This window comes from Dasypus novemcinctus, chromosome 20 (genome assembly GCF_030445035.2).
Source record: "Dasypus novemcinctus isolate mDasNov1 chromosome 20, mDasNov1.1.hap2, whole genome shotgun sequence".
Classification (NCBI taxonomy): Eukaryota; Metazoa; Chordata; class Mammalia; order Cingulata; family Dasypodidae; genus Dasypus; species Dasypus novemcinctus.
Genome location: NC_080692.1, coordinates 40490195 through 40515485, shown reverse-complemented (window position 1 = coordinate 40515485; position 25291 = coordinate 40490195). Strand labels below are relative to the sequence as shown.

General features: G+C 35.2%; 1 protein-coding gene across 3 annotated transcripts in view; it reads right to left on the bottom strand.

Annotated features, from left to right (window-relative positions):
- Positions 1-25291, bottom strand: part of PIK3C2G (phosphatidylinositol-4-phosphate 3-kinase catalytic subunit type 2 gamma) — a 646925-nt gene that overhangs the window by 37603 nt on the left and 584031 nt on the right. For all 3 annotated transcript variants that reach the window (XM_058282853.2, XM_071210197.1, XM_071210198.1), the window contains 2 exons: positions 18763-18838; positions 7134-7228 (listed from right to left, as the gene is read on the bottom strand). In XM_058282853.2, the coding sequence (XP_058138836.1) occupies positions 7134-7228; positions 18763-18838 (171 nt within the window). The remainder of the gene's footprint in view (positions 1-7133; positions 7229-18762; positions 18839-25291) is intronic.

Genomic DNA, 25291 nt, shown 5'->3' with positions numbered 1-25291 from the left:
CAAGACACCTCTGGGACACCACCAAGCACATCAATATATACATTATGGGAATGTACTTTACCATGATCAGAAATGAAAGAACAATATAAAGCATATTGTGATTCTAAGAGTTTTAAGGAGAAGAAAGAGAGAAAGGGACAAAAGGAATAGTCAAAGAATAATGACAGAGAACTACTTCAATTTTCAAAAGATATGTATATGCACATCTAAGCAGCCCAGAGAACACTAAACAGAATAAACATGAAGAAAAATACACCTTGTCATATATTGATGGCACTATCAAATGTAAAGGGCAGAGAGAGAGTTCTGAAAATCAAGAGAAAAACATGTTATGTACAAATGAGTCCCAATAGGATTGTGTGCAGATTTATCATTAGAAACCATGAAGGCAAGAAGGCAGTGGGTTGACATACTTAAAGTGCTGAAAGAAAATAACAGCCAACCAATTTTATATCCAGTAAGACTTTTAAAAAAATGTTTCTTTAAAACATTCCCAGATAAACAAAAGCTGAGGGAGTTCATTACCACTAGAACTGCCCTATAAGCAATGCTAAAGGGAGTTCTTCAGACAGAAAAAAAAGGAGACCAGACTGTGGTTTAAAGTGACATAAAGAAAGACCTGCACTAAGGTAACCCTTTGGGTAATTATAAATGCTAGTATTATTGTAATGTATTGTTTGGTATGTAACTCTACTTCTTACCTCCTACAAGTGCTAAAATGCAAATGCATAAAAAGTCATGATAATCAATAGTGTGGACATACAATTTACAAAGATATAACTGGCAATAAGTCCAAAAAAAGATGGTAGGTAGGATAGAGGTATAAGAAAACTATACATGTATGCCATTTAAGTTAAATTGGTATTAAACCAAATATTATTATTATGTATTTAGGATGTTAAATTCTAACCCCATGTTAACTGCAAAGAAAATAGATAAAAAATACATCCTGATAGAAAAGAGAAGGCACTTAGTATGCAGCAACACAAAGATTTAAATAAACATAAAAATAGGCATTAATAGAAGAAATAGGGGACCACAAAGGTATAGGACATACAAAGACTAAACAGCAAAATTATGGAAGAAAGTTTCAAATCATCAGTAGTGATTTTAAATGTAAGAGGATTAAACTCTCCAGTCAAAAGGCAGAGATTGGCAGAATGGATAAAAAGGTATGTCCAAACTATATGCTCTCTGCAAGAGACTCTCCTTAAATTCAAAGAGGCAAGTTTTAAAGTGAAAGAATGAAAAAATATATACCATGCATGTTGTAACCAAAAGAAAGCTAGTGTAGCTATACTAATATAAGATAAAAGACAACAAATCAAAAAGAGTTATGAGGAACAAAGATGGTAATTTTATACTGATATAGGAGACAATTCAACAAGAAGACACAACAACTCTAAATATATATGGACATATCAGTTGAGTCCCAAAATATATGAAGCAAATACTGACTGATTTGAATGGAGAAATTGATAGGTCTACAAATTAGTAGAAGATTTAATAAAACACTTTCAATAATGGATAGAGCATCTAGCCCAAAGAAAATAAGAAAATACAAGACTTGAATGATATTGCAAACCAACTAGACCTAAATAGAATGTTTCACCCAACAAAAACAGAATGCACATGGGTCATTCTCCAGGGTAGACCATATGTTAAGTCACAAAACAAGTCTCAATAAAGTAAATGACACAATGCATATACAGCAACCAGAATGGAGGGAACGTAGAAATCAATAACAGAGAGACAGATGGAAACTTCACTGTTTAATGAAACAACATACTCTTAAACAAGCAATGGGATAAGGAGGAACTCACAAGTGAAAATAGGAAATATCTTAAGGCAAATGAAACTGAAAATACAACATACCAAAGCTTATGGGACACAGCAAAGGCAGTGCAGAGGGAAATTAGATCTAAATGCTTACATTAAAAAAAGAAAAAAGACTCCAAAGCAGAGACCTAACCTTACAACTGGAAGAACTAGAAAATGAAGTGCAAACTAAATGCAAAGTGAGCAGAAGAAATGAAATAACAAAGACTAGAGTGGAGACAAATGAAACTGAAAAAAAACAAGCAAACAATCAAAGCTACATAGTATCAACAAAACCAAAAGTTGGTTCTTTGAAAAGATCAATAAAATTGACAAAATTTCAGCTAGAATGACAAGGGATAAAAAGGGGGAGGATACAAATAAAATCAGAAATGAAAGGGGGAATATTATCACCAATCTTGCTGAATTAAAAAGGATTACAAGAGGATACTATGAAAAACTTTACAAAAATAAATTAGATAACTTAAATGAAATGGACAAATTCTTAGAAATAAACTACCCACACTGACTCAAGAAGCAACAGAAGACTTCAAAAAAACCAATTACCAATAAAGAGATTGAAACAGTAATAATAATTTAAAAAAGCTTCCCCAAAAAGTAATGCCCAGGACCAGATAGCTTTATGGGGGAATTCATAGCAAACTTAACTCTGATTATGGTCAAATTCTTCCAGAAAATTGAAGAGGAGAGAACACTCCCTAATTCATTCTAGGAAGCCAACATCACCCTCCTACAAAAATAAAGATACCACAGGAAAAGAAAACTACGGACCAAAATCTCTTAGAAATATAGTTGCAAAGATCCCCAACAAAATACTGGCAAAATGAATCTAACAGCATATTATAAGAATTATACACCATGATCGAGTGGGAGTCATGCCTGGCATGCAGGGTTGGTTCAACCTAAGAACATCAGTGTACACCACATGATCATCTGGCTTGATGTAGAAAAGCCATTGGACAAAATTTAGCACCACTTCTTGATAAAAACACTTAGAACACTAGAAATAGAAGGAAACCTCCTCAACATGATAAAGGGCATATATGAAAAACCCACAGCTAACATCATACTCAATGGTGAAAGACTAAAAGCGTTCTCTCTAAGATCAGAAACAAGATAAAATGTCAACTGTCACCACTGTTATTCAACATTACACTGGAAGTTCTTGCTGAAGAAATTAGGAAAGAAAAAGAAATAAAAAGCACCCAAATTGGAAAGGAAGAAGTAAAACTTTCCATATTTGCAGATGACCTGATTCTATGCATAGAAAATCCTGAAAAATCCACAATGAAGCTCCTCTTGCTAATAAATGAATTTAGCAAAATGGCAGGATACAAGATCAATACTCCAATATCAGTACTGTTTATATATACAAGCAATGAACAACTGGAAGAAGAAATCAAGAAAAATTCCCTCCACAATACCATAAAAAAGAATCAAATATCTAGGAATTAATCAGATTAAGGATTAAAGGACTTGTATGCAGAAAATATAAAACTTTGCAAAATGAAATCAAAGAAGACATAAATAAATGGAAGGACATTTTATGTTCATTGATTGGAAGACTATATATCTTTAAGATGTCAATCCTAACCAAAACAATTTATACATTCAATGCAAATCCAATAAAAATTCCAATAACCTTCTTTGCAGAAATGGAGAAGCAATCGAATTTGTATGAAAGAATAAAAGGCCCTGACCTGAATTGTTAAAGCCATCTTGAAAAAGAAGAATGACACTAGAGGACTCTCATTTCCCAATCTTAAAACTATTACAAAGTCACAGTAAACAGCATGGTACTGACACAAGGACAGACAAATGGAATCTCAGTGGGAGCTCAAAAAATCATCCCGACATTTTAGCCAACTGATTTTTGACAAAGGGGTAAAATAAACATCACTCAAGTGGGAAAGAAGACTAGTCTCTTCAACTGATGGTGCTGTGAAAACTGGATTCTCCATCTGCAAAATAAGAAGGAGGACCCCGAAATGGACCAAAAACCTAAACAGAAGATGCAGAATTATCAAACTCCTGGAAGAAAATATAGGGAAGCATCTTCAGGACCTTATGTTAGGCAGTGGTTTCTTAGAATTTATACCCGAGCACAAACAATGAAAGGAAAAAATAAATAAATGGAACCATCAAAATTAAAAACTTTTGTGCCTCAAAGGACTTTACTATGAAAATTCATACAACTGGAGAAAGTATTTGGAAACCATGTATCTGATACAGGTTTAATACCCAGAATATATAAAGAAATTGTTAAGTTTAAAACAAAAAGATGAACAACACAATTTAAAAATGGGCAAAAGGCTTGAATAGACATCTCTCCAAAGTATATATACAAATGGCTAGAAAGCATATGAAAAGATGCTCACCATCATTAATCATCAGGTAATGTAAATCATTACCACAATGAGATACCATAACATACTAACCAAAAAAAGAAAAAAGAAAAACAAATGCTGAAAGGATGTGAAGAAATAGGAACACTTAAATTATTAATTGCTGATGACAGTGTAAAATGATGTAGCTACTGTAGAAGACAGTTTGGCTGTTCCTTAGAAAGCTAAGCAAAGAATTACCTTATAACCTAGCAATCCCACTACTAGGTATATACCTAAAAGAATTGAAAGCAGGGACATGAACAGATATTTGCCCACCAGTGTTCATAGTGGTATTATTCACAAGTGCCAAATGATGGAAGAAACTCAAGTGTCCATTAACCAATGAATGGATAAATGAAATGTGGTATATACAAGACAATGGAATATTATTCAGCTTAAAAAGAAATGACATTCTGATAAGTGCGACAACGTGGATGAATCTTGAAGACATCTTATTGAGTGAAATAAGCCAGACACAAAAGGACAAATATTTTAAGATCTCACTGATTTGAAACAATTAGAATAAACAAACGTACAGAGTCAGAATCTAGACTATAGATTATTCAGGGATGGGATGGAAGATGGAATGGGAAGCTAAGGTTTAAAAGATACAGGGTTCCATTCAGAATAATGGAAATGCTTTAGTAATGATGGTAGAATTGGTAGCACAAGATTGTGAATGTAAATAACAGCACTGACATATTTATTGAATGTGATGAAAAGGGGAAATGTTAGATTGTATATATGGGAACAGAATAAAAATTTTTTAAAAATCCATGGAACAACACTACACAAACAGTGAACCCTAAGTTAAATCATGGACTTTAATCAATAGTACAAGATAAAAATGTACTAATATCTATTGTTAAAAAAAGAAGTCTATTTGGAGGAGTGGCAGCAATCAGAAGTTTGTTTGAGGGAATATTAATTTTACAATGCCTAATCTACAAGAGTTCTATGTACAATTTTGGATTTTTAGGGAGAGTTCCAGGATATGGTTATAAATATGGAAGAGAAAAACATGCAGAGAATGGATGAGATCACTAAGGAAGTGAGTGGAGAGAGAAAAGAGAAGAGGTTCTAGGACTGAATTTCAGGGCATTCTAATGTTGAGAGCAGGGAGAAGAGAAGAACTGAAAAGTCAGACTGCAAGCAAACGTCATTACTAATAACTTTCCTTCTGAGGCCATTGAAATAACGGCTCTAGAGAAGCTGAGTGGATTTTTTTTCCTTTTTGTAGGATTAACATTGTGATTTGCCATTTACCTATAATCAGATCTAAACCGTAAACACTTGGTCTTGCTCACTCACTCTCCCTGCCTTGATGCCTGCATCCCATTCTTTTTGTGTATTCTTATTTGTAGTGCAACTTCATCTGAGTATAAAATATGCTTTGAGAACTGTCAAAAATTATTTGGGTATTCGTCTAGCGAATAGAATGGGTGACCAAGTTGGTTAGTATTCCTTGTGATCAAAAATAAGACATGACCATAGAGTAATTCCACCAAGTTCACTTGTGGTTTATATGCTGGATTTAAAGGCAGTTTCAACAGATACGTTCTAAAACATTTTGAACAATGACAATATTTATCAGAATAGATGTATAATTTTCAAGAGTACTATTTTCAAGGCTGATATATCACATACATATTTAAGGTCTGCTAAAATGATGAACAATATTTTAAATATTCTGTTGTTTTATCAAATATATATGCTTAAATTCTCTGACCATGTGTAAAACCATAAATAATAGCCAATCGAATTTTCAGTTCCCAACCTGAGTTTCTTAAACGGCTATTTGAAAATAATCTTATCAAAAGCAAACAAACCATTATTTTTTTCATGAATAAAAGGGTCTATAAAAGCATATTTTAAAGTATTTACCCAGTTAAATCATTTCTGATTGAGAACAACACAGATTTAACAAACATTCTTGGATGTCTAGTTAATACTAAATTCGTAATTAATACGTCCCTAACAAGTTATGCTAACTATCTGTTCAGTGAACAATATTTATTGATTCTAGATGCATGTCATGTCGAAAGAACTTTGCTGCTTTAGATCCTTCCAAGCACATCCTGACTGATTTATATGCACACAGGAGAAAGCCAGAAGAGTGTTACTCTCTGCACAGCCAGTGTCGTCCCTGGGGTTTACACCGCGGGGAGGACTGATTTCTACCAGACCAGAGAAGACCTTGGCAGCTGGCAAGGCTCAAAGTTGGACCCGTGGCCTATTTTACCCTTTTCTGCTTTCCATGCCCAGCCTCCTCTTTCTTTACTCACCCCGTAACACAGAAAGCTCCTTCTCTTTCTTAATGACATAATATAGTTACTACCCTTGCCTCTGACCTAACCCATCTTTGGAGCGAAATGAGCTGTAATTAGAGAGAAATAGTGAAAAAAAAATGGTTATTTTTTGAAGAAAAAGTAATATATGTGAGCAATGACATCAGACGGTGGTGTAGACTCAGGGTACACGGGGACTCTGGGGACAACCCTCTGGATTCTTGGCTCCACAGAGTAGGTGGTAGCATGGTCCAAGGAGGTAAGAGGCAGTCTTCTATCATGCTAACAGGATGAGCTCTGTGTAAAAACAGGACCCAGACTCTTTGCTTTCAGTACTTAATCTTCTAGCTATTCTTGCTTTCTCAGAGGTTTTTCATGGTTTTCCCACTTTATTTTTAATCAAGTCTAATTTTCATTCTAGGCCTTTCCTTGTGAAATATTTGGTTGCCTTTGCCCCAAGGACCACAATCACCCTGGACCAAAACATTGTAATTGGCTGTTTCTCTCTTAAACTTGGTTATCATCCCTATTCCTCTCACTAACGTTGCCGTTAATTACTTTAAGTAGGTGATTGTTAAACGTAGGTGTCCACGCATCTTATTATATATAATAAACTCACAATGTTTTTCATGTGTTTCACTAATATTGTCAGCTTCACATCTTCATATGACATGACTAACTGCACCTTCGGCTTCTTGTCGGGAAATGTCTCACCTGGTTAAAAAAAAATAGAATTTCCGTGAGTTAAATTGGAAGATGCTTCTAGGATAAATCCAACACTTCAAGTCTAAAACAAGATCAATGAATAAGATGCAAAAGAAACATTCTTCAGATCATGCTAAAATCAAAATTGCTTCAGGATCCTGGGATGGTTAGAGAGGTGGGGTTTGACTCTAATCTTCCTAGACCGATTCTTCCTCCTCACATGTCTTGTTTTGTCTATTATTGACAATGTTATTTTCCCAATTACTTAAAATTGAATGCTTAGTGTTTATTTATTTATTTATTTTTATTTTTAAGGAGGTAACCCAGGACCTTGGATATGGAAAGCAGATAGATACTCAACCACTAGAGCTACATCTGCTTCCCACCTAACTGTCATTTTTTTTTAATTGACTTTGTGATAATATTACATTAAAAATATATATATATGTGAGGTCCCATTCAACCCCACCCCCCCACCCCCCCCTCTCCCCCCCCAACAACACTCGTTCCCATCATCATGACACATCCATTGGATTTGGTAAGTACATCTTTGGGCACCTCTGCACCTCATAGACAATGGTCCACATCATGGCACATACTCTCCTCCATTCCATCCAGTGGGCCCTGTGAGGATTTACAATGTCCGGTGATTACCTCTGAGGCACCATCCAGGGCAGCTCCATGTCCCAAAGACGCCTCCACCTCTCATCTCTTCCTGCCTTTCCCCATACCCATCGTCCACCATGTCCACTTTTCCCAATCCAATGCCACCTCTTCTATGTGGACATTGGATTGGTTGTGTCCATTGCACCTCTATGTGACTCTGATTTCCTCCATAATGGTCACTCTAATGAACTTAAAGTAGTGGAGAGTATAGAGGTTGACAGTGTAGGCTTTACAAGTCAGCTGTCTGGGGTTCAGCTTCCAGCACTGATATTTATGACTGTGTCATCATGAATAGGTTAATCAACTTTCTGTAAAATGGATTAAATAGTTACCTACTTTGGAATATTGAGATGATTAAATGATAAAATTCACAAATTTCCTATTAAGGCTTCCATAAATGCTTATAGTTAAAAGTCATTCTCCATATATCTTGCTCTCATCTCTTCTTTTCTGGTCCCACAGCACCTAGTTCAGACATAATAAAACTTTTGCCTGAACTACTGGACATTAAATTACCCTCTAATCCAAATCTATTTATATACAATTATCTGCATCATCATCCTTGAGCAAGTTTTATAAAATTGCTCGTTTGATCAAAGTACCTTTCATAGCTTTTCATTGCTTATGAAAAACATCTAAATTTCTCAGCCTTATGTTGTTTTTTATAAATCTGTTTTATTCCCTAACACTACTCTATACTGTTGTTCCTGTGTCTAGTTGCACAAACATGAGCTTATATTTACTTCCAACCATTGCTCTTATTACTCTCTTCATTTCAAATGATCTCTTCCACCATTTTTGGTTATTAAACTTTTAGCTTTCTTCAAGGCCCAATTAAATGCAAAATAATTTCTATCTTACCTTTCTCTGAACTCTCCTAGCAGTTATCACTCAATATTTGTATGGTAACTGTCATCTTACATGTCTCATTTGCCTAGCAGATTAAAATCTCCCTCAGGGTTTACTTTTTTCCTATATCCTCACAGGACATAGTCGGTGGTTGCTCCATAAAGCTTAAACATTTATTTAATAACAAAAGCAACCTTTTGAGTTATATGTATTAAAATGTAGAGGCATAAAAATGAAGACTTTAATTTTTCAATTAAAAATTTCTCATTTACATATGACCTGGAAATCCTGCTACTAGGTTATACCCAAAAGAATGGAAAGCAGGGACTCAATATTTGTACATCAGTGTTCACAGCAGCATTATTCACATTTGCCAAAAGATAAAAGCAACCCAAGTGTCCATCAACTGATGAATGGAAAAATAAAATGTGGTGCTTATATATATATGTATATATATAAATGTGCGTGTGTGTGTGTGTGTATATATATATATATATATATATGGAATATTATTCAGCGAAAGGAATGAAGTCTTCATACATGCAACAACATGGATGAACCCCGAAGTCATCATGTTGAGTGAAATAAACCAGACAGAAAAGGACAAATGTTGTATGATCTCACTGATTTGAAACAATGAGAATAAGCAAACATAGAGAGTCAGAATCTAGAATATAGTTTACCAGGGAATGGGAATTTAAGACTTCAAATGTAGGGGATTCATATTTGGAATGATAGAAATATCTTAGTAATGGGTGGGGATAATGGAAACACAACATTGTGAATGCAATTAACAGCACTGTAATATATATATTTGAATATGATCAAAAGGGGGAAATGTTAGATTGTGTATATGGTTATACAATAAAAATTTTTTTAAAAATCCATGGAACTACACTGTACAGTGAACCCTAAGTAAAACCATGGACTTTAATTAATAGTACAATTATTTTAAAAATGTGCTATCATCAATTGTAAACAAATGTTCCACACCAATGCAAGGTGCTGGTGGTGGGGTGGTGTATGGGAATCCTGTATTTTATGCATGATGGTTTTGTAAACACAAACTTCTCTAATAAAGAAAACAAAATATGAAAAACATAAAATTTCTGGTTTATAGCGCAAGAGTTAAGTATAATTTACAGTTTTTCTAATATTTCCCTGTTTAATTTCTGGTTGTATATTCTCTATGGCAACTTAGAATAAATGTGTTAATAACAAGGGATTTGGCTTGTGTGTTCTATGTTGCTTTCACTGTGGTCCATATTGTTTCCTGGTTGTCAGTTAATATCTGGTTATTCTTCTCTAACATTTGAAAATTAAACCTGAATGGTCTGTATTCTCCCCAAAGTCTTTCACGAGTTTGTTAGAGTAGTTTACACATTGCAAGTAGATAACATTAATTAACTTTATTGTTAATAATATGTATCACTGACATTGGAAAGAATGTTTTTAATGACTGGAATGGTAATTACATAAATATAATACAAAACTTTCTGACTTAAAATATCTCAATTACAATGACACAAAGGCATTATGAATTAGAACTACCATGAGGTAATTCTGAGCCTGGTTCTGAGATAAATTACATTTCATAATTTAAGAAACGTAGTTGGAATTTTGCCGTGAGCATGCTAAAATGCTGATGAATTTGTGATGCACAATGAATATTATTTTTGAACTAAAGAATGAAAGGATTATTAAGTAGAAACTCAATGTGTTTAATCAGAGCCATATTAATTCAAAGGAGGAAATTAGCATAAATTTATGACTGAATGCCTAAATAGTAACTAGACAATTAAAGGGAGTTATTGGGTCTGACTGAAGATATTATTCCATCCTATACCTGAAATACAAGATTAGTAACAAGAGTATCCATCAAATCATGCCAGACCCTGGTTTAAAAAAAAAAAAAGCTCCTTGGAAGTCTTAGTAGTCAATGTACGAGTAGCAGAGGTACATAATATTGCTAGAACTCCTACTGGGTGCCAAATGTTGGACTAAAAGATTTATGGACATTAACTCACTAGATCCTCAGAGCAAATCTATAAAGTTTTACATTAGGGAAATTGAGGATTGGAGAAACCAAGTAACTTGGTCCAAGGTAATGTGGTAATGTGGCCAACTAATGGTGTAGGAAAAAATGATCTCCAAGGCCTAAGCTTTCAAACACCATGCCAAAAAGGGTCACAAAAGGGAACGGGGATGTTGTCACAACCAAGGGAAATGATTTAAATGAAGAACCCAGAGGGAGGATTTTGAGAACAGCTTCATATGGACAAGAAGGTGCTAGAACGTTTTGATCTTCTGCTTCAAGTTAATCTGGAGAATCTGACCATGCTTAACTTAATCATTTATAAAAACTCCAACTGTTAAAATATTATTGGATAATTGCATTGAGATGCTTGTATGCATGGAAGAATAATATCTGAAGCATTGTTTATCATTGATAATGTGTTCACTGGCATTCAAAAAACAGCATTTCCTAACTTTTTTCAGTTGATAATATATTTACATGATTGAAAATGAAAAATTACTTTTAAAGTATTCAGTAAAATGCCTTCCTCCATTCCTAATATCTATCTACCCAGTTCTTTCGTTGTTATTTTATTAATTTCCTACATATTCTTTAAGAGTTCCTTCAATATACTTCCAGATTTTCTCCATGCATGCAAATAGGAATAAGTATTCTTATTTTCCCGGCATAGTTTATTTACTATTCTGCACAAACACCTTGGAGATATTTCCATTTCAATACATCTTTATTTTTTAAGATATAGTTTCACAATATTCCTTTATGTGCAAGTACCATAATTTATTTATCCAGTTCCCGATTGATGGGCAGTTGGATTATAACCAATTTTTAACAGCTATTACAAGTCATGTTGCAATGAATAGCCTTGTAAATGCATCGTTTTGTACCTGTGCACAAGTATCACAGAATAAATTTACAACAGGAGAATTGCTGGTCACAGGGTATTATCGTTAATTTTAATGAATGTTGCCAAATTGCCTTCCATAGAGGTTGAACCAATTTGCATTACCACTAGCTGCGTATGAGAATGCCTGCTGTTTCATAACTGAACTTGTTAATTAAATTTTTGGATTTATGCCAATCTGATATGTAAAAAATGGTATCTGTGATTTTAATTTGCATTTTTCTTATGAGCCAGGTTGAGTATCTCTCCATTTGTTGAAAAGCCACTTGCATTTCTGTGCATTATTTTTTTTCATATTATTTTTCAATTTTCTATTGGATTGTCAGTCTTACCAATTTCTAGGAGATGGTTATATATTACATAGATAATAGGTACAAGCCTTTGTGATTAGTTGCAAATATTTCATTCATTTTGTTATTTATCTTTGCCTTTTTTGACATTGCCATGTCTAATATGGCTTTTGGATTTGGAGTCAGAGCAGAACAACTCATTCCAAGATTATAAAGGATTTTTCCATGTCGTCTGTGTCACATTTATGATTTCATTATTGACATTGAGAAATATTTAATCCATTTGGAATTTAAACTTAGCATATGGTGTGAATTATGTTGTCCCAACACCATTTCTTGACTTTTCTCCACTGGTATGATCACATACTAAATTCATGAATGTATATGGCTCTATTTATAGACACTCTATCCTGTTCCATTTCTTCATCGATTCATGCACCAGCATCACACAGTTTTAATTATTGAGGTTTTGTAATGTATTTTTATATCTTGTACGGTTAAACTCCTCTCATTTTTATGCTTTTATTAAAATTTCCAGACTTAGTTTTCCTTATTTTTTTCCACATGAATTGTAGAAATAGCTTATTTTGTTAAAAATAAGTGTTAGCATTTTTTATGTTTTATTTTTAAAAATATCAGAAAATCTGAAAAGGTATGCTGTTGACTCTTTCCCTCCAAGGGCATGATTTGTCTTTCCATTTGTTCAAAGATTCCTACGAATTCCTCAGTAGTATTTTAAAGTTTTCTTCATTTTGTCTTTTGCACATTTGTTGTTAAATTTATTCCTGGAAACTTTTCATTTTTGTTACTGTTGTAAATGGGATTTTTTCTCACATTATACTTTCCACAGTTGCTATTCGTATATACGAATGCAATAGGTATCTACTCAATTCTGTACCTAATACCTTACTAAACTCTCATCATTTGTGAAAGATTTTTAGCTGATTCCTTTTTGCCCCTAGGTATGTGACCATATTACTTTCAAAGAGTGTTAGTTTCTTCTCCTTGCCAAGGTTTTTGCTTCTAATTTCTTTTCTACTTCATTTAGTCATTTAACCAATATCTACTGAGCACCGATCTGGGCAAGAGACTATTCCAGGCCCTTGGAAAAGATTAGACAGAACTTCTCTGATGACACTTATATAGCAGCAGGGGAGCTATACAAAAAGCAATAAGTATAGTAAGTATGTAAAAATTATAATGTGCTAATATGATAAAAGATATAAAAAACAGAACAGGATAAAGGTATTGGTACAGGATAAAGGGCAGGTTGGCATTTTAAATGGATGATCAGGGTAGTTCTCACTGAGAAGGCAAATTTTGAACAAAGATCTGGAAGAGGTGAGGGAGTGAATCAAAAGTTGTCTAGTATTTTCAGCAGAATGTAAAGTAATTGTGATGATTGTGCCTTATTTTATACATTAGTGGAAATGCTTTCCCAATGTGTCCCTCTCATACTTGATGCTGGTTTTGGAGCCAAGATAGATAAATTTTCTCACATTAAGGCATTATTCATTTATTTTTATATTATTGAGTGTTTTATCAAGACCTTTTGTTGATTTTATTCAAATATCTTTCAGGGTCTTATAGAGATAATTGTGATTTTTCTTCTTAAAACTACTAGAATCATAATATGCATTATATTGTTCTTTCATTTCTGATCATGGTAAAGTACATTCCTTTGGTGTGTGACTGGATTATTTTGACTAATATTTTATTTAGAATTTTCCATTGTTATTCAAAGGTGTGATTGGCATGTGGATTCATTTTTGCAATCTTTATAATCTTTGAAGCTATTGGTATCAAGATTTTAAATGCTTAATAAAAATGATATAGACACCTGCTTTGGAATTGTTTAAATAACAGGGGAATGATCTAATTATTTAAAGGTTTGATAGAATTCCTATGGATATCGTCTGAACTTGGTACTTTTTGAAAGTGCTTTTTGAAGCTTTTTCTATTGCTTCTACGAAATGGTCTCTCTGGAAGCATTATTTTTGGGGTGAATAAATTTTATTTTTTTAGGAAACTATCATTTCAGACGCGTTTTCAAATTTATATTCATGAAGTAGAATAAAGTAGCCTATTATTTTTTTATTTTCATCTCTTTCTATGGTTGCTTCTCACTTCTTTCATATTTTGTGTATTTGCATGCTGCCCATCACCCTGTTCTTTTGATTAGACTAGCTGCAGTTTATTTATTAAATTGTTTATTTTTAAAGAAACAACATCTGGATTCTAAAACTCATAATTTGATACTTTTTATATTCATTATTTTCTATCTGTTTTCTTTTGATTGGTTTTGTGGTTCTTACTCCAGTGATGGCATTTCACATTTTCCTTTGAGTATTGCTTTTACTTCCTCCCATGTGTTCTGATACCTAGCATCTAATTATTGCTGTTCTTTAGAAATTTTGCAATTTTGGTTTGTATGCCTTTGGATCCAAGAGTTTTTGAAGAGAAATTTTTATTTTTAAATTTCCAAGCTTAAGGGTTTCTAGTTTTCTGAAATTTTTATTAATTTCTCATTTTATTGCATCATAATAAAAATATTGCTTATACTATTTCTACTTTTTGAAATTTATTGGAACCTTCTTTGTGGCCTACTATTCAATCTATTTTCATGAATGATAAACAGGCACTTGAAGAGACTGTAATCTCTTTTCAGGATAAAAAGCTTATATAATTTAATAAATTTTGCCTAATTAAATTTGCTATTTAGTTTTTCTATGATTCTACATAGTTTCCCCACTTGATCTATCTTCGATTGAGAGAATTGAATCAGAGTAATGTGCTTTTGTGGATTTCCCCTATATATTCTATAATTTTTGCTTTACACATGTTGCTCCATATAACTTGGTATGTAGTCATAACTGCTCAGATCTTTATTGAGGACTGTACTCATTATCATTGAAGGTTCTGTTCCTTGTTTAAACTCTGTGCTATTTGGTCTAAATTCCACCTCTTTTTTTAAAAAATTGTGACCTCTGATTTCTTTTTCTTTTACTTTTCCTAATGTACCTATGACTATTCTTTGATTTTCAACCTTTCTAAATCATTTTGTTTTAGATGTGTTTCACATATAGTACAGAGTTATGATTTGATTTCATACCCCAATCAAAAAAAATTTAATAGGTGAGTTAAGTCCATTTACATTTATTGATATAATGAACAAGTTTTCTCTGAGATGTCTTATTATTTTATATTATATATGTATGTTTACGGCTATTGAAGTTTTTCACTTTAGTGGTTTCTTTTAATTTAATGCTCTTATGAAACTTAAGTTATTATTTTTGTTTTGGTAGTTACCTTATTCAACAATGCCCTTAGATTTTTTTTGTTTCTTTTAATAATGTTTATTTCCTAATAGAGGCAAAGATAAAATTATTGTCTATCAATCTTTCTGACTCTATTTTCATCTACCACGTGGTTATTCTTAATGTGTGATCTTTCTTAATGTTTTCCTAACGCCAAAAATAAATATGTTTAGACCTTTTATTACTTGATTTGTTAGATTTCAGTGATATCCTTCAATAACCAGCTATTTGAAATTAGGTCACTGGAAAATCCCTCTACCTTCATCTTCCTTCCACCTTTCCTTTCCAGCTCAGTCATAAGTAAATGTCTAAATTAATTTCCTCATTAAAAACATGAGATTACTTACTAAATATCTTCAAATTTTGTTTTAATTATGTGCCTACAGTTAAAAGCAATGCTGTCAATGTATTTTCCAAGAAAGACAACCAAATAAATAAATCCCATACTAAATATATTACAGCAAGATTAATAATATTTTAAAGCCGTCAACTAAAACTTTCAAAAACAGCCTAGTATAAGTATATCTATTTCTAAGTAGTGCCAGTCTTCTCCTTACCTTTCCTATAATGCTTTTTCTTCAAATTACGGATGGCAATGACGATTTGGCTTGTGTTCTGATTTGTAGACCAGGTACTCATGTGGGCATAATTCATGTCTGTGTGCCTCACCATGGAATCGCTAGGGCCTAACAGTGTCTGGACTTTAATAGGTGCTCACTAAAGAATTATTGAATAAATGATCGAGGACAGGAGCATATATCAAATGTAACTGAGATGAGATCTGAGTGATGCGTAAGAGGATGGAGAAGGAGGGATAGGAATCAAGTGGTCCAGGCAGAGAAAGCTGCATCCTTGAGGGATAGAGGTGCTTGACTGACTTGGGGAACTGAAAAAGACAGGAATGGAGATGCGGAATGGTGTGCAATTAGACTGGAAAGGGAAATTGGTGGGTGCCAGATTCTGCCTGGACACAATAGTGTTTATCCTAAGGGTAGGACCAGCTATATAATTTGTGGGATCCAGTGCAAAATGAAAATGTGAGGTTCCTTTTTTGAAAATGGTTAAGATTTTCAAGACAGTGGCAGCAGCGTCATAAATCAAGTGCAGAGCCTTGCTAGGTATGGGGAGCTGTTGTGCCAGCGCGGGTTGCAAGAATGTGAAGCCAGCCCTGCCTAAGGGCAAGGGCAAGCCAAGGAAAAGTTTTAAATGGAGGAAGATGGTGATTAGATTGACACTCTAAAACGACAAATTCTTCTACCGCTTTACGAAAGCATGTTTTATGAATGGCTAATGGCAAAGGAATATTAATCTCTCAGATCCAGAGTTACACATCGTTACAGGTGATATCATGCTAGATATCTAGGTATCCACACTCTTAATTCATTAGTAGAGGGTAGTAAAATGGTGAAGTCTTAGCTTTTTGCTTTAGTTCTGTGTAAAGCAAAAGTTTAATAAACTCTTGAATAAATTTACCCTCTTATCATTTAACAATATAAGCTTAAAGTTTCAACAAGTCACAAGAATAGAGCTTACAATAAGGATCATGCTTTTTTCCTAGAATCAATCAATATTCTGTGACAAAAATTTTAAGAATTAAGAAGTATGAAAGAGAAAATCATTTTCCCTATAATAAAATTTATTTATAGAAAAGTTTAAATTGCATAAAAGTTATATTGAATATATAGGAGATTCTCATATAACCCACCCTTACCCCTCCCACATTTTCCCCTATTAATAACATCTTACATCATTGTGGTGCATTTTAAAGGACACAGGAAGGACGAAATTTCTACTAATCCTTGTTTGTTGTAATGATTTTCTCCTTCTGTTTGGAAAACGTGTTCAGTTGTTTTAAGATAATAGGCTGTATTTTGTAAGCAGGCTATAATCTAAAAAATACTGAAAATCAAATATTTTGTCCCTTATGATTGCTGAAATAAATAAGTATTGTATGATGTGGTAAAAAATAAGCAAAGCAAAAAGCAAATTCTCGAACAACCTTTTTAGTTTTTACAATAATAAGCCTAAGTTTTGGGAGTGCAGGTATGTATTTTAAACACCTTACAAAGAAATAATATTATCAGTAAAATTCAAAATTTGACAATGACTCACATTTTAATTTTTTGGAATGCAGAGGAACAATTTCCTTGAGGGACTTTAATGAACGCATAGAGGTCAACCTAGTACCTTATTTTAAAAATCTGACATCTCTAGTTTTCTGCTAATGTTCTAACTTTTTAGAAATAAAGTTTATTCAAGTTTATGAATATTGATTGGAAAAAAATCTTCCCAGCTTTTTTATTCCCATAATTGAATTCCTGACAATAAAAAAGAAATAGTTTAAGCTATGGATATCATTCTTCTTTAGGTTGGTACAATAAAATATTTTAAAAAATACCTTAGTTATCTAATATTTATGGTTTGACTTTACAAAGAAAGTATCAAAGAAAGGAATGTCACACAATTAGTAAAATGTCAGGGAATGAATGATATAGAATCTTCATATATTAATTTAGCATTTATGAATACAGAACACTGCATAATGGGAGGATATTGATTTAAATTTCCTTTCCAAAGATAGACATGAATATAAATACGTTACTTAAAAGCTATACAACCTGAACAGCCTGTACAGAGCTATATACCTAGTATGTCAACTATAAGCAGGTGTGATGGGCAGATGGATCTAATCTTTAAAGGTAGAGATTCAGGAGGTGACTGTAGATAAGATTGAAGAATGGGAGCAGCAACAAAATAAAATAAAATAAAATAAATAAAACAAAAATAATGGTGTGGTGCAAGATCTGACAATATGGGTTTGTAAATCTTAGGTGAGGTAAGTACCAGTACCAGTTATTGGATGGCTATTGCTTGTAATGGAGTTCTAATACGAATGTTTAAAATTGATAGGATATTTAAAAAGAGTCTCTGCTAATCTAGGAGAGGTGATAAAAACGTTGATTAGAATTAAAATACATTTGGCTGAATATAGGGTAGGTAATTGTGCTAGACTAGTTTTGGATCCTGTCAATAAAAGAATTTTGTTAGGGAAGTAGAGTAATTGCTGAGTTTTAAAAGATAAGTGTGAAACTGCTAGATAATTCATCATCATTATTAGTGTCTAATATTTATTTTGTTGCCTTCTAAAATGTGGGTACACTGCAAGACTTACCTACAGGGAGTAATAGGAACTCTGTCTTTAACAAGCAATTCCATCTCAATGCACAATTAATTAAAATGGGTTAATAGTGTGCCATCATGTAGTTATTATAATTAGGCACACAGATCTCTGTTTAATTTAACTTGAAGAACATATTCTAAGGGGGTAAAAAGCTTTGGAAATGGTTACAAAATACTAATGAAGCCTTATTCTTAAAATGAGATTTTAATTTGAAATTTGAAAAAATTATGGTTGAGGTATTTTTACTCTATTATACTGAAACTCAATAACTGTACATACTAACAATGGAGAATTTACTTACCTACATCCACAAGCAAGGATTCTTCAGTTATTTGTTGTATAGGCTCAGCAAGGAAAAAACTAAGTACACAATCACTCTGAAAAACAAGACAAAATATAATATTTCTTAATATCTTCAGTTTATTTATAATTGTATTCACTATTATATGAAGACATTGTTCACATATATTGATTGCTATTTCGTTAAAGATGCCTGTTATAGATTCCATAAATAGTGAAAACATATTACATTTATTGTCAGTGTTTTAATTTTACTATAAATAAATCTGTCTTTCATGAGAACGGGCATGTGATTACGTTTCTTCAAGAGGCTCAAGTGCACTTGCCCTTGGAGCTGTGATATAGATGTGACATAGATGTTTCCATTCTTGAGTTTTACAGTTATATATGAATCAAACCTCTCTTTTCTAGAAGACAGCTTCAAGAGAAAAACTGCTCTCCAAAGGACACTGAAGAGCACCTATTCCTCCTTAAGGGTCAGTCCCACAAAGGCTCACAGAGTACTGGGTACACCCAAGGAGGAATGTTAGGGACACTTAGATGCAGAAAGATGCCTAGGTGCTCCCTCTCTCTAGACAGAATCTAGTGGAGAACACAGATTAGATCAAGTGCTGTAATAGAAGTTCTAGTTATACATAATTGTAATACCTAGAAGTGAGTGGGTGCCTCTTTAAAATTGGGATGATCTGATGGCAGACAACTCAATATTTAAGCTGGTAAATTTCAGAATAGCTCTTCTTTAGTGATGCTGTTCCACATTTGTTTTGTCATTACATAACCAAAGCAGCCCTCTCCACATGGCATATGATCTGACCTAACCAGCACCACTCAGGAATTGACTGCTTCCTCTATCACAGGCTGATGCCATCGTAGCTGTCAACCCTGCCTGACGGTCTCCACGGTCAGCTTCTGTATCATTCTGTGCAATGGCTCTTTCACATCTTCCCCAGGAACCTAAATTTCCAACTTTGACTCCTCTGCCAGTGACCTTGCTTCTTATTTCAAATAATAAAATAAAAGGCAGACGGAAACTCCTCAACTTTCTGCCACAAAAAATTAACAGACCCACACAGTTATCTTTTCTTTTCCCTTCCTTGCCACTCTTTCCATCCAGTATTGAGCCCTTCATCTGTGTGGGGCCCTATTCCTTCCTCTCCGTTTGTCTGTCTCTTTCCTATCAGCATAAAGCATGGCCAACTCTCACCAATTGACAAACTACCTCGAGTGCCCTGAAGACATTTCTAATGGAACAAGGGCACCACTAAATGCATTTTCTTTCCTTTCAGGTTGCTGATTCTTTTCTGGTAAGACTGAAATTAGCGGGTATCTTTTTGGACCTTCTGATCTCCTTTATCCCACTCATGAAATTAATCGTTCAGTCCTGTAGACTGCGGCTCCTAAGTATCTCACCTAGCCATTTCTTCCTTCCATGTTTCTTGTACCTTCCTGCTTCTAACAACATCATTTCTTAACTAGTTCACGGCAGGGGTTCCCAGCTCCAGTCTAAATTCCTTTTAATGCATTCTCCACACAACTGCCAAACTGACCTTTCAAAATGCAAATCTAATAATTAACTGCTTAAAATTTGGCAGCAGCTCTCCAGTGCTCTAAAGGAAAGCCCAACTGCTTCACAAGAGCTTTTTTTTTTTGTCTTTATTTATTTTTTTAATAAAAAAATATGAGGTCCCCATATACCCCCCACCCTCCTCACCCCACCCCTCCCCCCATAACAACAACCTCCTCCATCATCATGAGACATTCATTGCATTTGGCGAATACATCTCTGAGCACCGCTGCACCTCATGGTCAATGGTCCACACCATAGCCCACACTCTCCCACAGTCCACCCAGTGGGCCATGGGAGGACATACAATGTCTGGTAACTGTCCCTGCAGCACCACCCAGGACAACTCCAACCCCTGAAAATGCCCCCACATCACAGCTCTTCCTCCCACTCCCTACCCCCAGCAGCCACCATGGCCACTTTCTCCACACCAATGCCACATTTTCTTCGATTACTAATCACAACAATTCTTGAATAGAATATCAATAAGTCCACTCTAATCCATACTCTATTCCTCCATCCTGTGGACCTTGGAATGGTTGTGTCCACTCCACTTCTGCATCAAGAGGGGCCTTAGATTCCACATGGATGCTGGATGCAATCCTACTGCTTTCAGCTGTAGGCATTCTTGGCTCCCTGGTGTGGTGGTTGACCTTCTTCAACTCCATGTTAGCTGAGTGGGGTAAGTCCAATAAACCAGAGTGCAGGAGTTGCTAGTCTGTTGAGGTCCAGGGCCTGGCTATCACATGGTCAGTCCAGAGATTCAGGTCCCCTGGGTATACATTAAACCCAAGCACCAACTACAGTTCCGGTAAAAGTAACAGGAGAGGCTTGAGGACAAAGATCACATCTGAGTCCAGCTCCATCACACAGAAACACCAACTCCAAAGTAGGGCCAACTGACATGGCACTGAACTTACTCTGCCATGACCATAGAACCTGTGGGTCTCTGTTGCCCTCAGAAGAACCAATACCTGGGGTTGTATCTACTTTTATCTGTCTCTGGGACTCTGCTCAGGTGTGCATAAGGGCAACCCCTCTGATAACCTCCTGGCTCTTTTGGAGACTCATAGCCATATAAACTCATTTGTCCTTACATTTCCCCCTTTTATTATGATCTTTCTTCATCAGGATCTTTTCATTTCTCCATCCTCATCACTCATCATTTCCCTTCTGGCACTTCACACTCAACTACACGGAATCATTTCAGTTCCTCAAATGTGGCATGCTCTCACCTCCTAGTCTTCTCACCTGCTGCTTTCTCCATCCTTTCTATGCCCTATCCACCCGTATGGCCAAGATTTATCACATGCTCTCTTTTCTACGCTTGCCAGTCTCCTCAGTGACTAAAGAGTAGAGCTTAAGTCTTATTCACTCATGTCCAATATAGTTTCTGAGTTCAATAAATGTTTGTTAACAGGAACAAACAGGTCTGTCTTCAGATATGAAATACATTGGTTTCCTAATGCAAATATTCTCATCTCTATATATACCAGTTTTGTACATCACTGTAAGTTAGCCAATTAACAATTTTTATTTTTCACATAATGATTTCCTGTGAGCTTGCTTAATGAGAGTCTATTCTCAAGAAATGGATCCACAGCCAGGGTGCTGATGAAGGCAATTTTAAATTTTGGAAGCTTAAAGTCAAACTTCAGACTATTTAGAATTTTTGCAGGAATCTGACTTTCTTGGGACTTTTGACAACTAGTCAATTATTCTTCTCTAGCAACATTTTGACTTTACCACCCAAAGGGCATTAAACTTCGATGGAAGGCTGACCATATTTTCAATTAATGTCTGAAGTATCACCACTAGCTAATCATTCCCTTATGTTTACACTGTCATATCCTTGAAATCCTCCTAGATAATTCTGGGTGTGGGTGGCATACTAAATACTAATCCCTTATTGTAACATTTGGAGGGGAATTATGATCCAGGATCAACGGAGGGAGAAGTCAACAAAAGGGAAGAAGTTTAGAAAAAGAATATTGCTGGTTCTCAAAATAAGCAATTTTTAATTTTTCCCAGAATTGTCTTTACTTGTGTTCATGCATCCATCCGTAAAACTTGTGCACACTTTTCTTCATGGTGTACTGCTGGGTAGTTTGGAGAAGTATAGAAATGTTAGTGTCTCAGGATCTCTCCTCACTTATAACTTGACCCTGAATTATCAAATAGGTTTTTATTGATTCCCATTTAGTTACATAGGTTGTACATTGCACAACTCTAGGGGTGCCGTAAAATTGATTGGATGTATAACCATATGTGCAGGGCTTCCAATAAGGAGGGTTGCCAGGTATAGCAAATGAAAACAGAGGATGTCAGGAAGTGGACTTGTCCCCATGGATAGGGCATCGCCTACCACATGGGAGGTCCACGGTTCAAACCCCAGGCCTCCTTGACCTGTGTGGAGCTGGCCCACGCACAGTGCTGATGTGCACAAGGAGTGCCGTGCCACGCAGAAGTGTCCCCCAGGTAGGGGAGCCCCACATGCAAGGAGTGCGCCCCGAAAGGAGAGCCGCCCAGCATGAAGGAAAGTGCAGCCTGTCCAAGAATGGCACTGCACACACGGAGAGCTGGCACAGCAAGATGGTGCAACAAAAAGTAACAGATTCCTGGTGCCACTGATAAGGTTAGAAGCGGTCACAGAAGAACACACAGCGAATGGACACAGAGAGCAGACAAAGGGGGGGGGGAAGGGGGGAAGGGAGAGAAAAAAAAAATCAAATGTGACTGAGTGGCCTGTATTTTCTCTGCTAAGTTTACCTATATGGGATGTTTGGAAAATGTATGGTCATTCTTTTAGATGTACAAATAAAAGGAGGGTACAAATGGCAATTAATGGGAATGGCCACTTATCTTAAATGTCCTGCAATATGTAGGCGATGATGAAGAATGTTCTTTTCTGCTTATTTTCTCAAATGATAATAGTTTCCTAGTTTTTTTTTGCTGATGATGTTGTTTAAAAGCTTTATTGGATTACAAGTTGAATGAATTTTTTTAAGTTTAAAATATAAATATTTTAGTTGTTTCATATAGAGATGTAATACAGGACATTAATAGCAATGAAAAACAATATAAAATACTTTCAATTAAGCAAATAGAACAATATCTATATATTAGTTTAGTGTAAAAGTAATTGTGGGTTTGCGTTGTTGAAATTTGCCATTTGATATTGGAATTCATTCTTAAATAAATGTGGTTATGTTATACATCATTTTAATGTGTATTTCTCACTTTATGTTTTTTTGCTAATGACTTATTACATGCTATTTATTTATTTCTCTCCGCTTCCTGCCCCCCCCCCCCGCCAGCTGTTGTCTGCTCTCTGTGTCCATTCACTGTGTGTTCTTCTGTGTCCACTTGCATTCTTGTCAGCAGCATGGGAATCTGTGTCTCTTTTTTTATTGTGTCATCTTGCTGCTTCAGTTGTCTATGTGTGCAGCAACACTCCTGGGCAGGCTACACTTTTTTTGTGCATGGTAACTCTCTGTACAGGGCACACTCCTTGTGTTTGGGCTCCCCTGTTCAGGGAACACCCTTATGTGGCACAGCACTCCTTGTGTGCATCAGCATTGCGCATGGGCCAGCTCACCACACAGGTCAGGAGGCCCTAGGTTTGAACCCTGGTCCTCCCATGTGGTAGGTGGATGCTCTATCAGTTGAGCCAAATCTACTTCCCACATGCTATTTATTTTATATTTATTTTAGACTATGGAAATGATGTTAGACAAAAAAGCAAATTCAGGCGATTTTCTTGTTTGTGTTCAAAATGGGTCATAAAGCAGTGGAGACAACTCACAACATCAACACATTTGGTCAGGAACTGCTAACAAACGTACAGTGTAATGGTGGTTCAAGAAATTTTGCAAAGGAGATGAGAGCCTTGAAGGTGAGAAGCAGAATGGCTGGCCATCAGAAGGTGACAACGACCAGCTAAGAGCAATCATTGAAGCTGGTCCTCTTAAACTACATGAGAAGTTACCAAAGAACTCAATGTCAACCATTCTATGGTCGTTCGGCATTTGAAGCAAATTGTAAAGGTGAGAAAGCTCGATAAGTGGCTGCCTCATGAGTGGACTGAAAATAAAAAAAATCATCATTTTGAAGTGTCATCTTTTCTTATTCAATGCAACAACAACGAACCATTTCTTGATTGGATTGTGAGGTGCGATGAAAAGTGGATTTTATACATGACAACCGATGATGACCAGCTCAGTAGTTGGACCAAGAAGAAGCTCCAAAGCATTTTCCAATGCCAAATTTGTGCCAAAAAAAGGTCATGGTCACTGTTTGGTGGTCTGCTGCCTGATCCACTACAGCTTTCTGAATCCTGGTGAAACCATTACATCTGAGAAGTAAGGTCAGCAAATCGATGAGATGCACCAAAAACTGCCACACCTGCCACCGGCACTGGTCAGCAGAAAGGGCCCAAGTCTCCTCCACGACAACACCTGACTGCATGTCGCACAACCAACGTTTCAAAGGTTGAAAGAATTGGGCTACCAAGTTTTGCCTCATCTACCATATTCACCTGACCTCTCGTCAACCGACGACCACTTCTTTAAGCATCTCAACAACTTTTTGCAGACAACCAGCAGGATGCAGAAAATATTTTCTAAGAGTTTGTCGAACCCTGAAGCATGGATTTTTATGTGATGGGAATAAACAAATTATTTCTCAATGGCAAAAATATGTTGATTGTAATAGTTCCTATTTTTAATAGTAAAGATGTGTTTGAACCTAGTTAGAATGATTTAAAATTCATGGTCTGAAACCACAATTCCTTTTGCACCAAACTATTACATGTGGTGGTTGAAGTTGTATGTACCCGAGAGAAATCTAATCTATTTCTGTGTTTGTGAATCCATTATAATATATGTGTGTGAGTATACACACACACATTTATTACTTAATGTACACAGATAGCCCAAGGCTTGCCATATCTCTTCTGTTCACACAG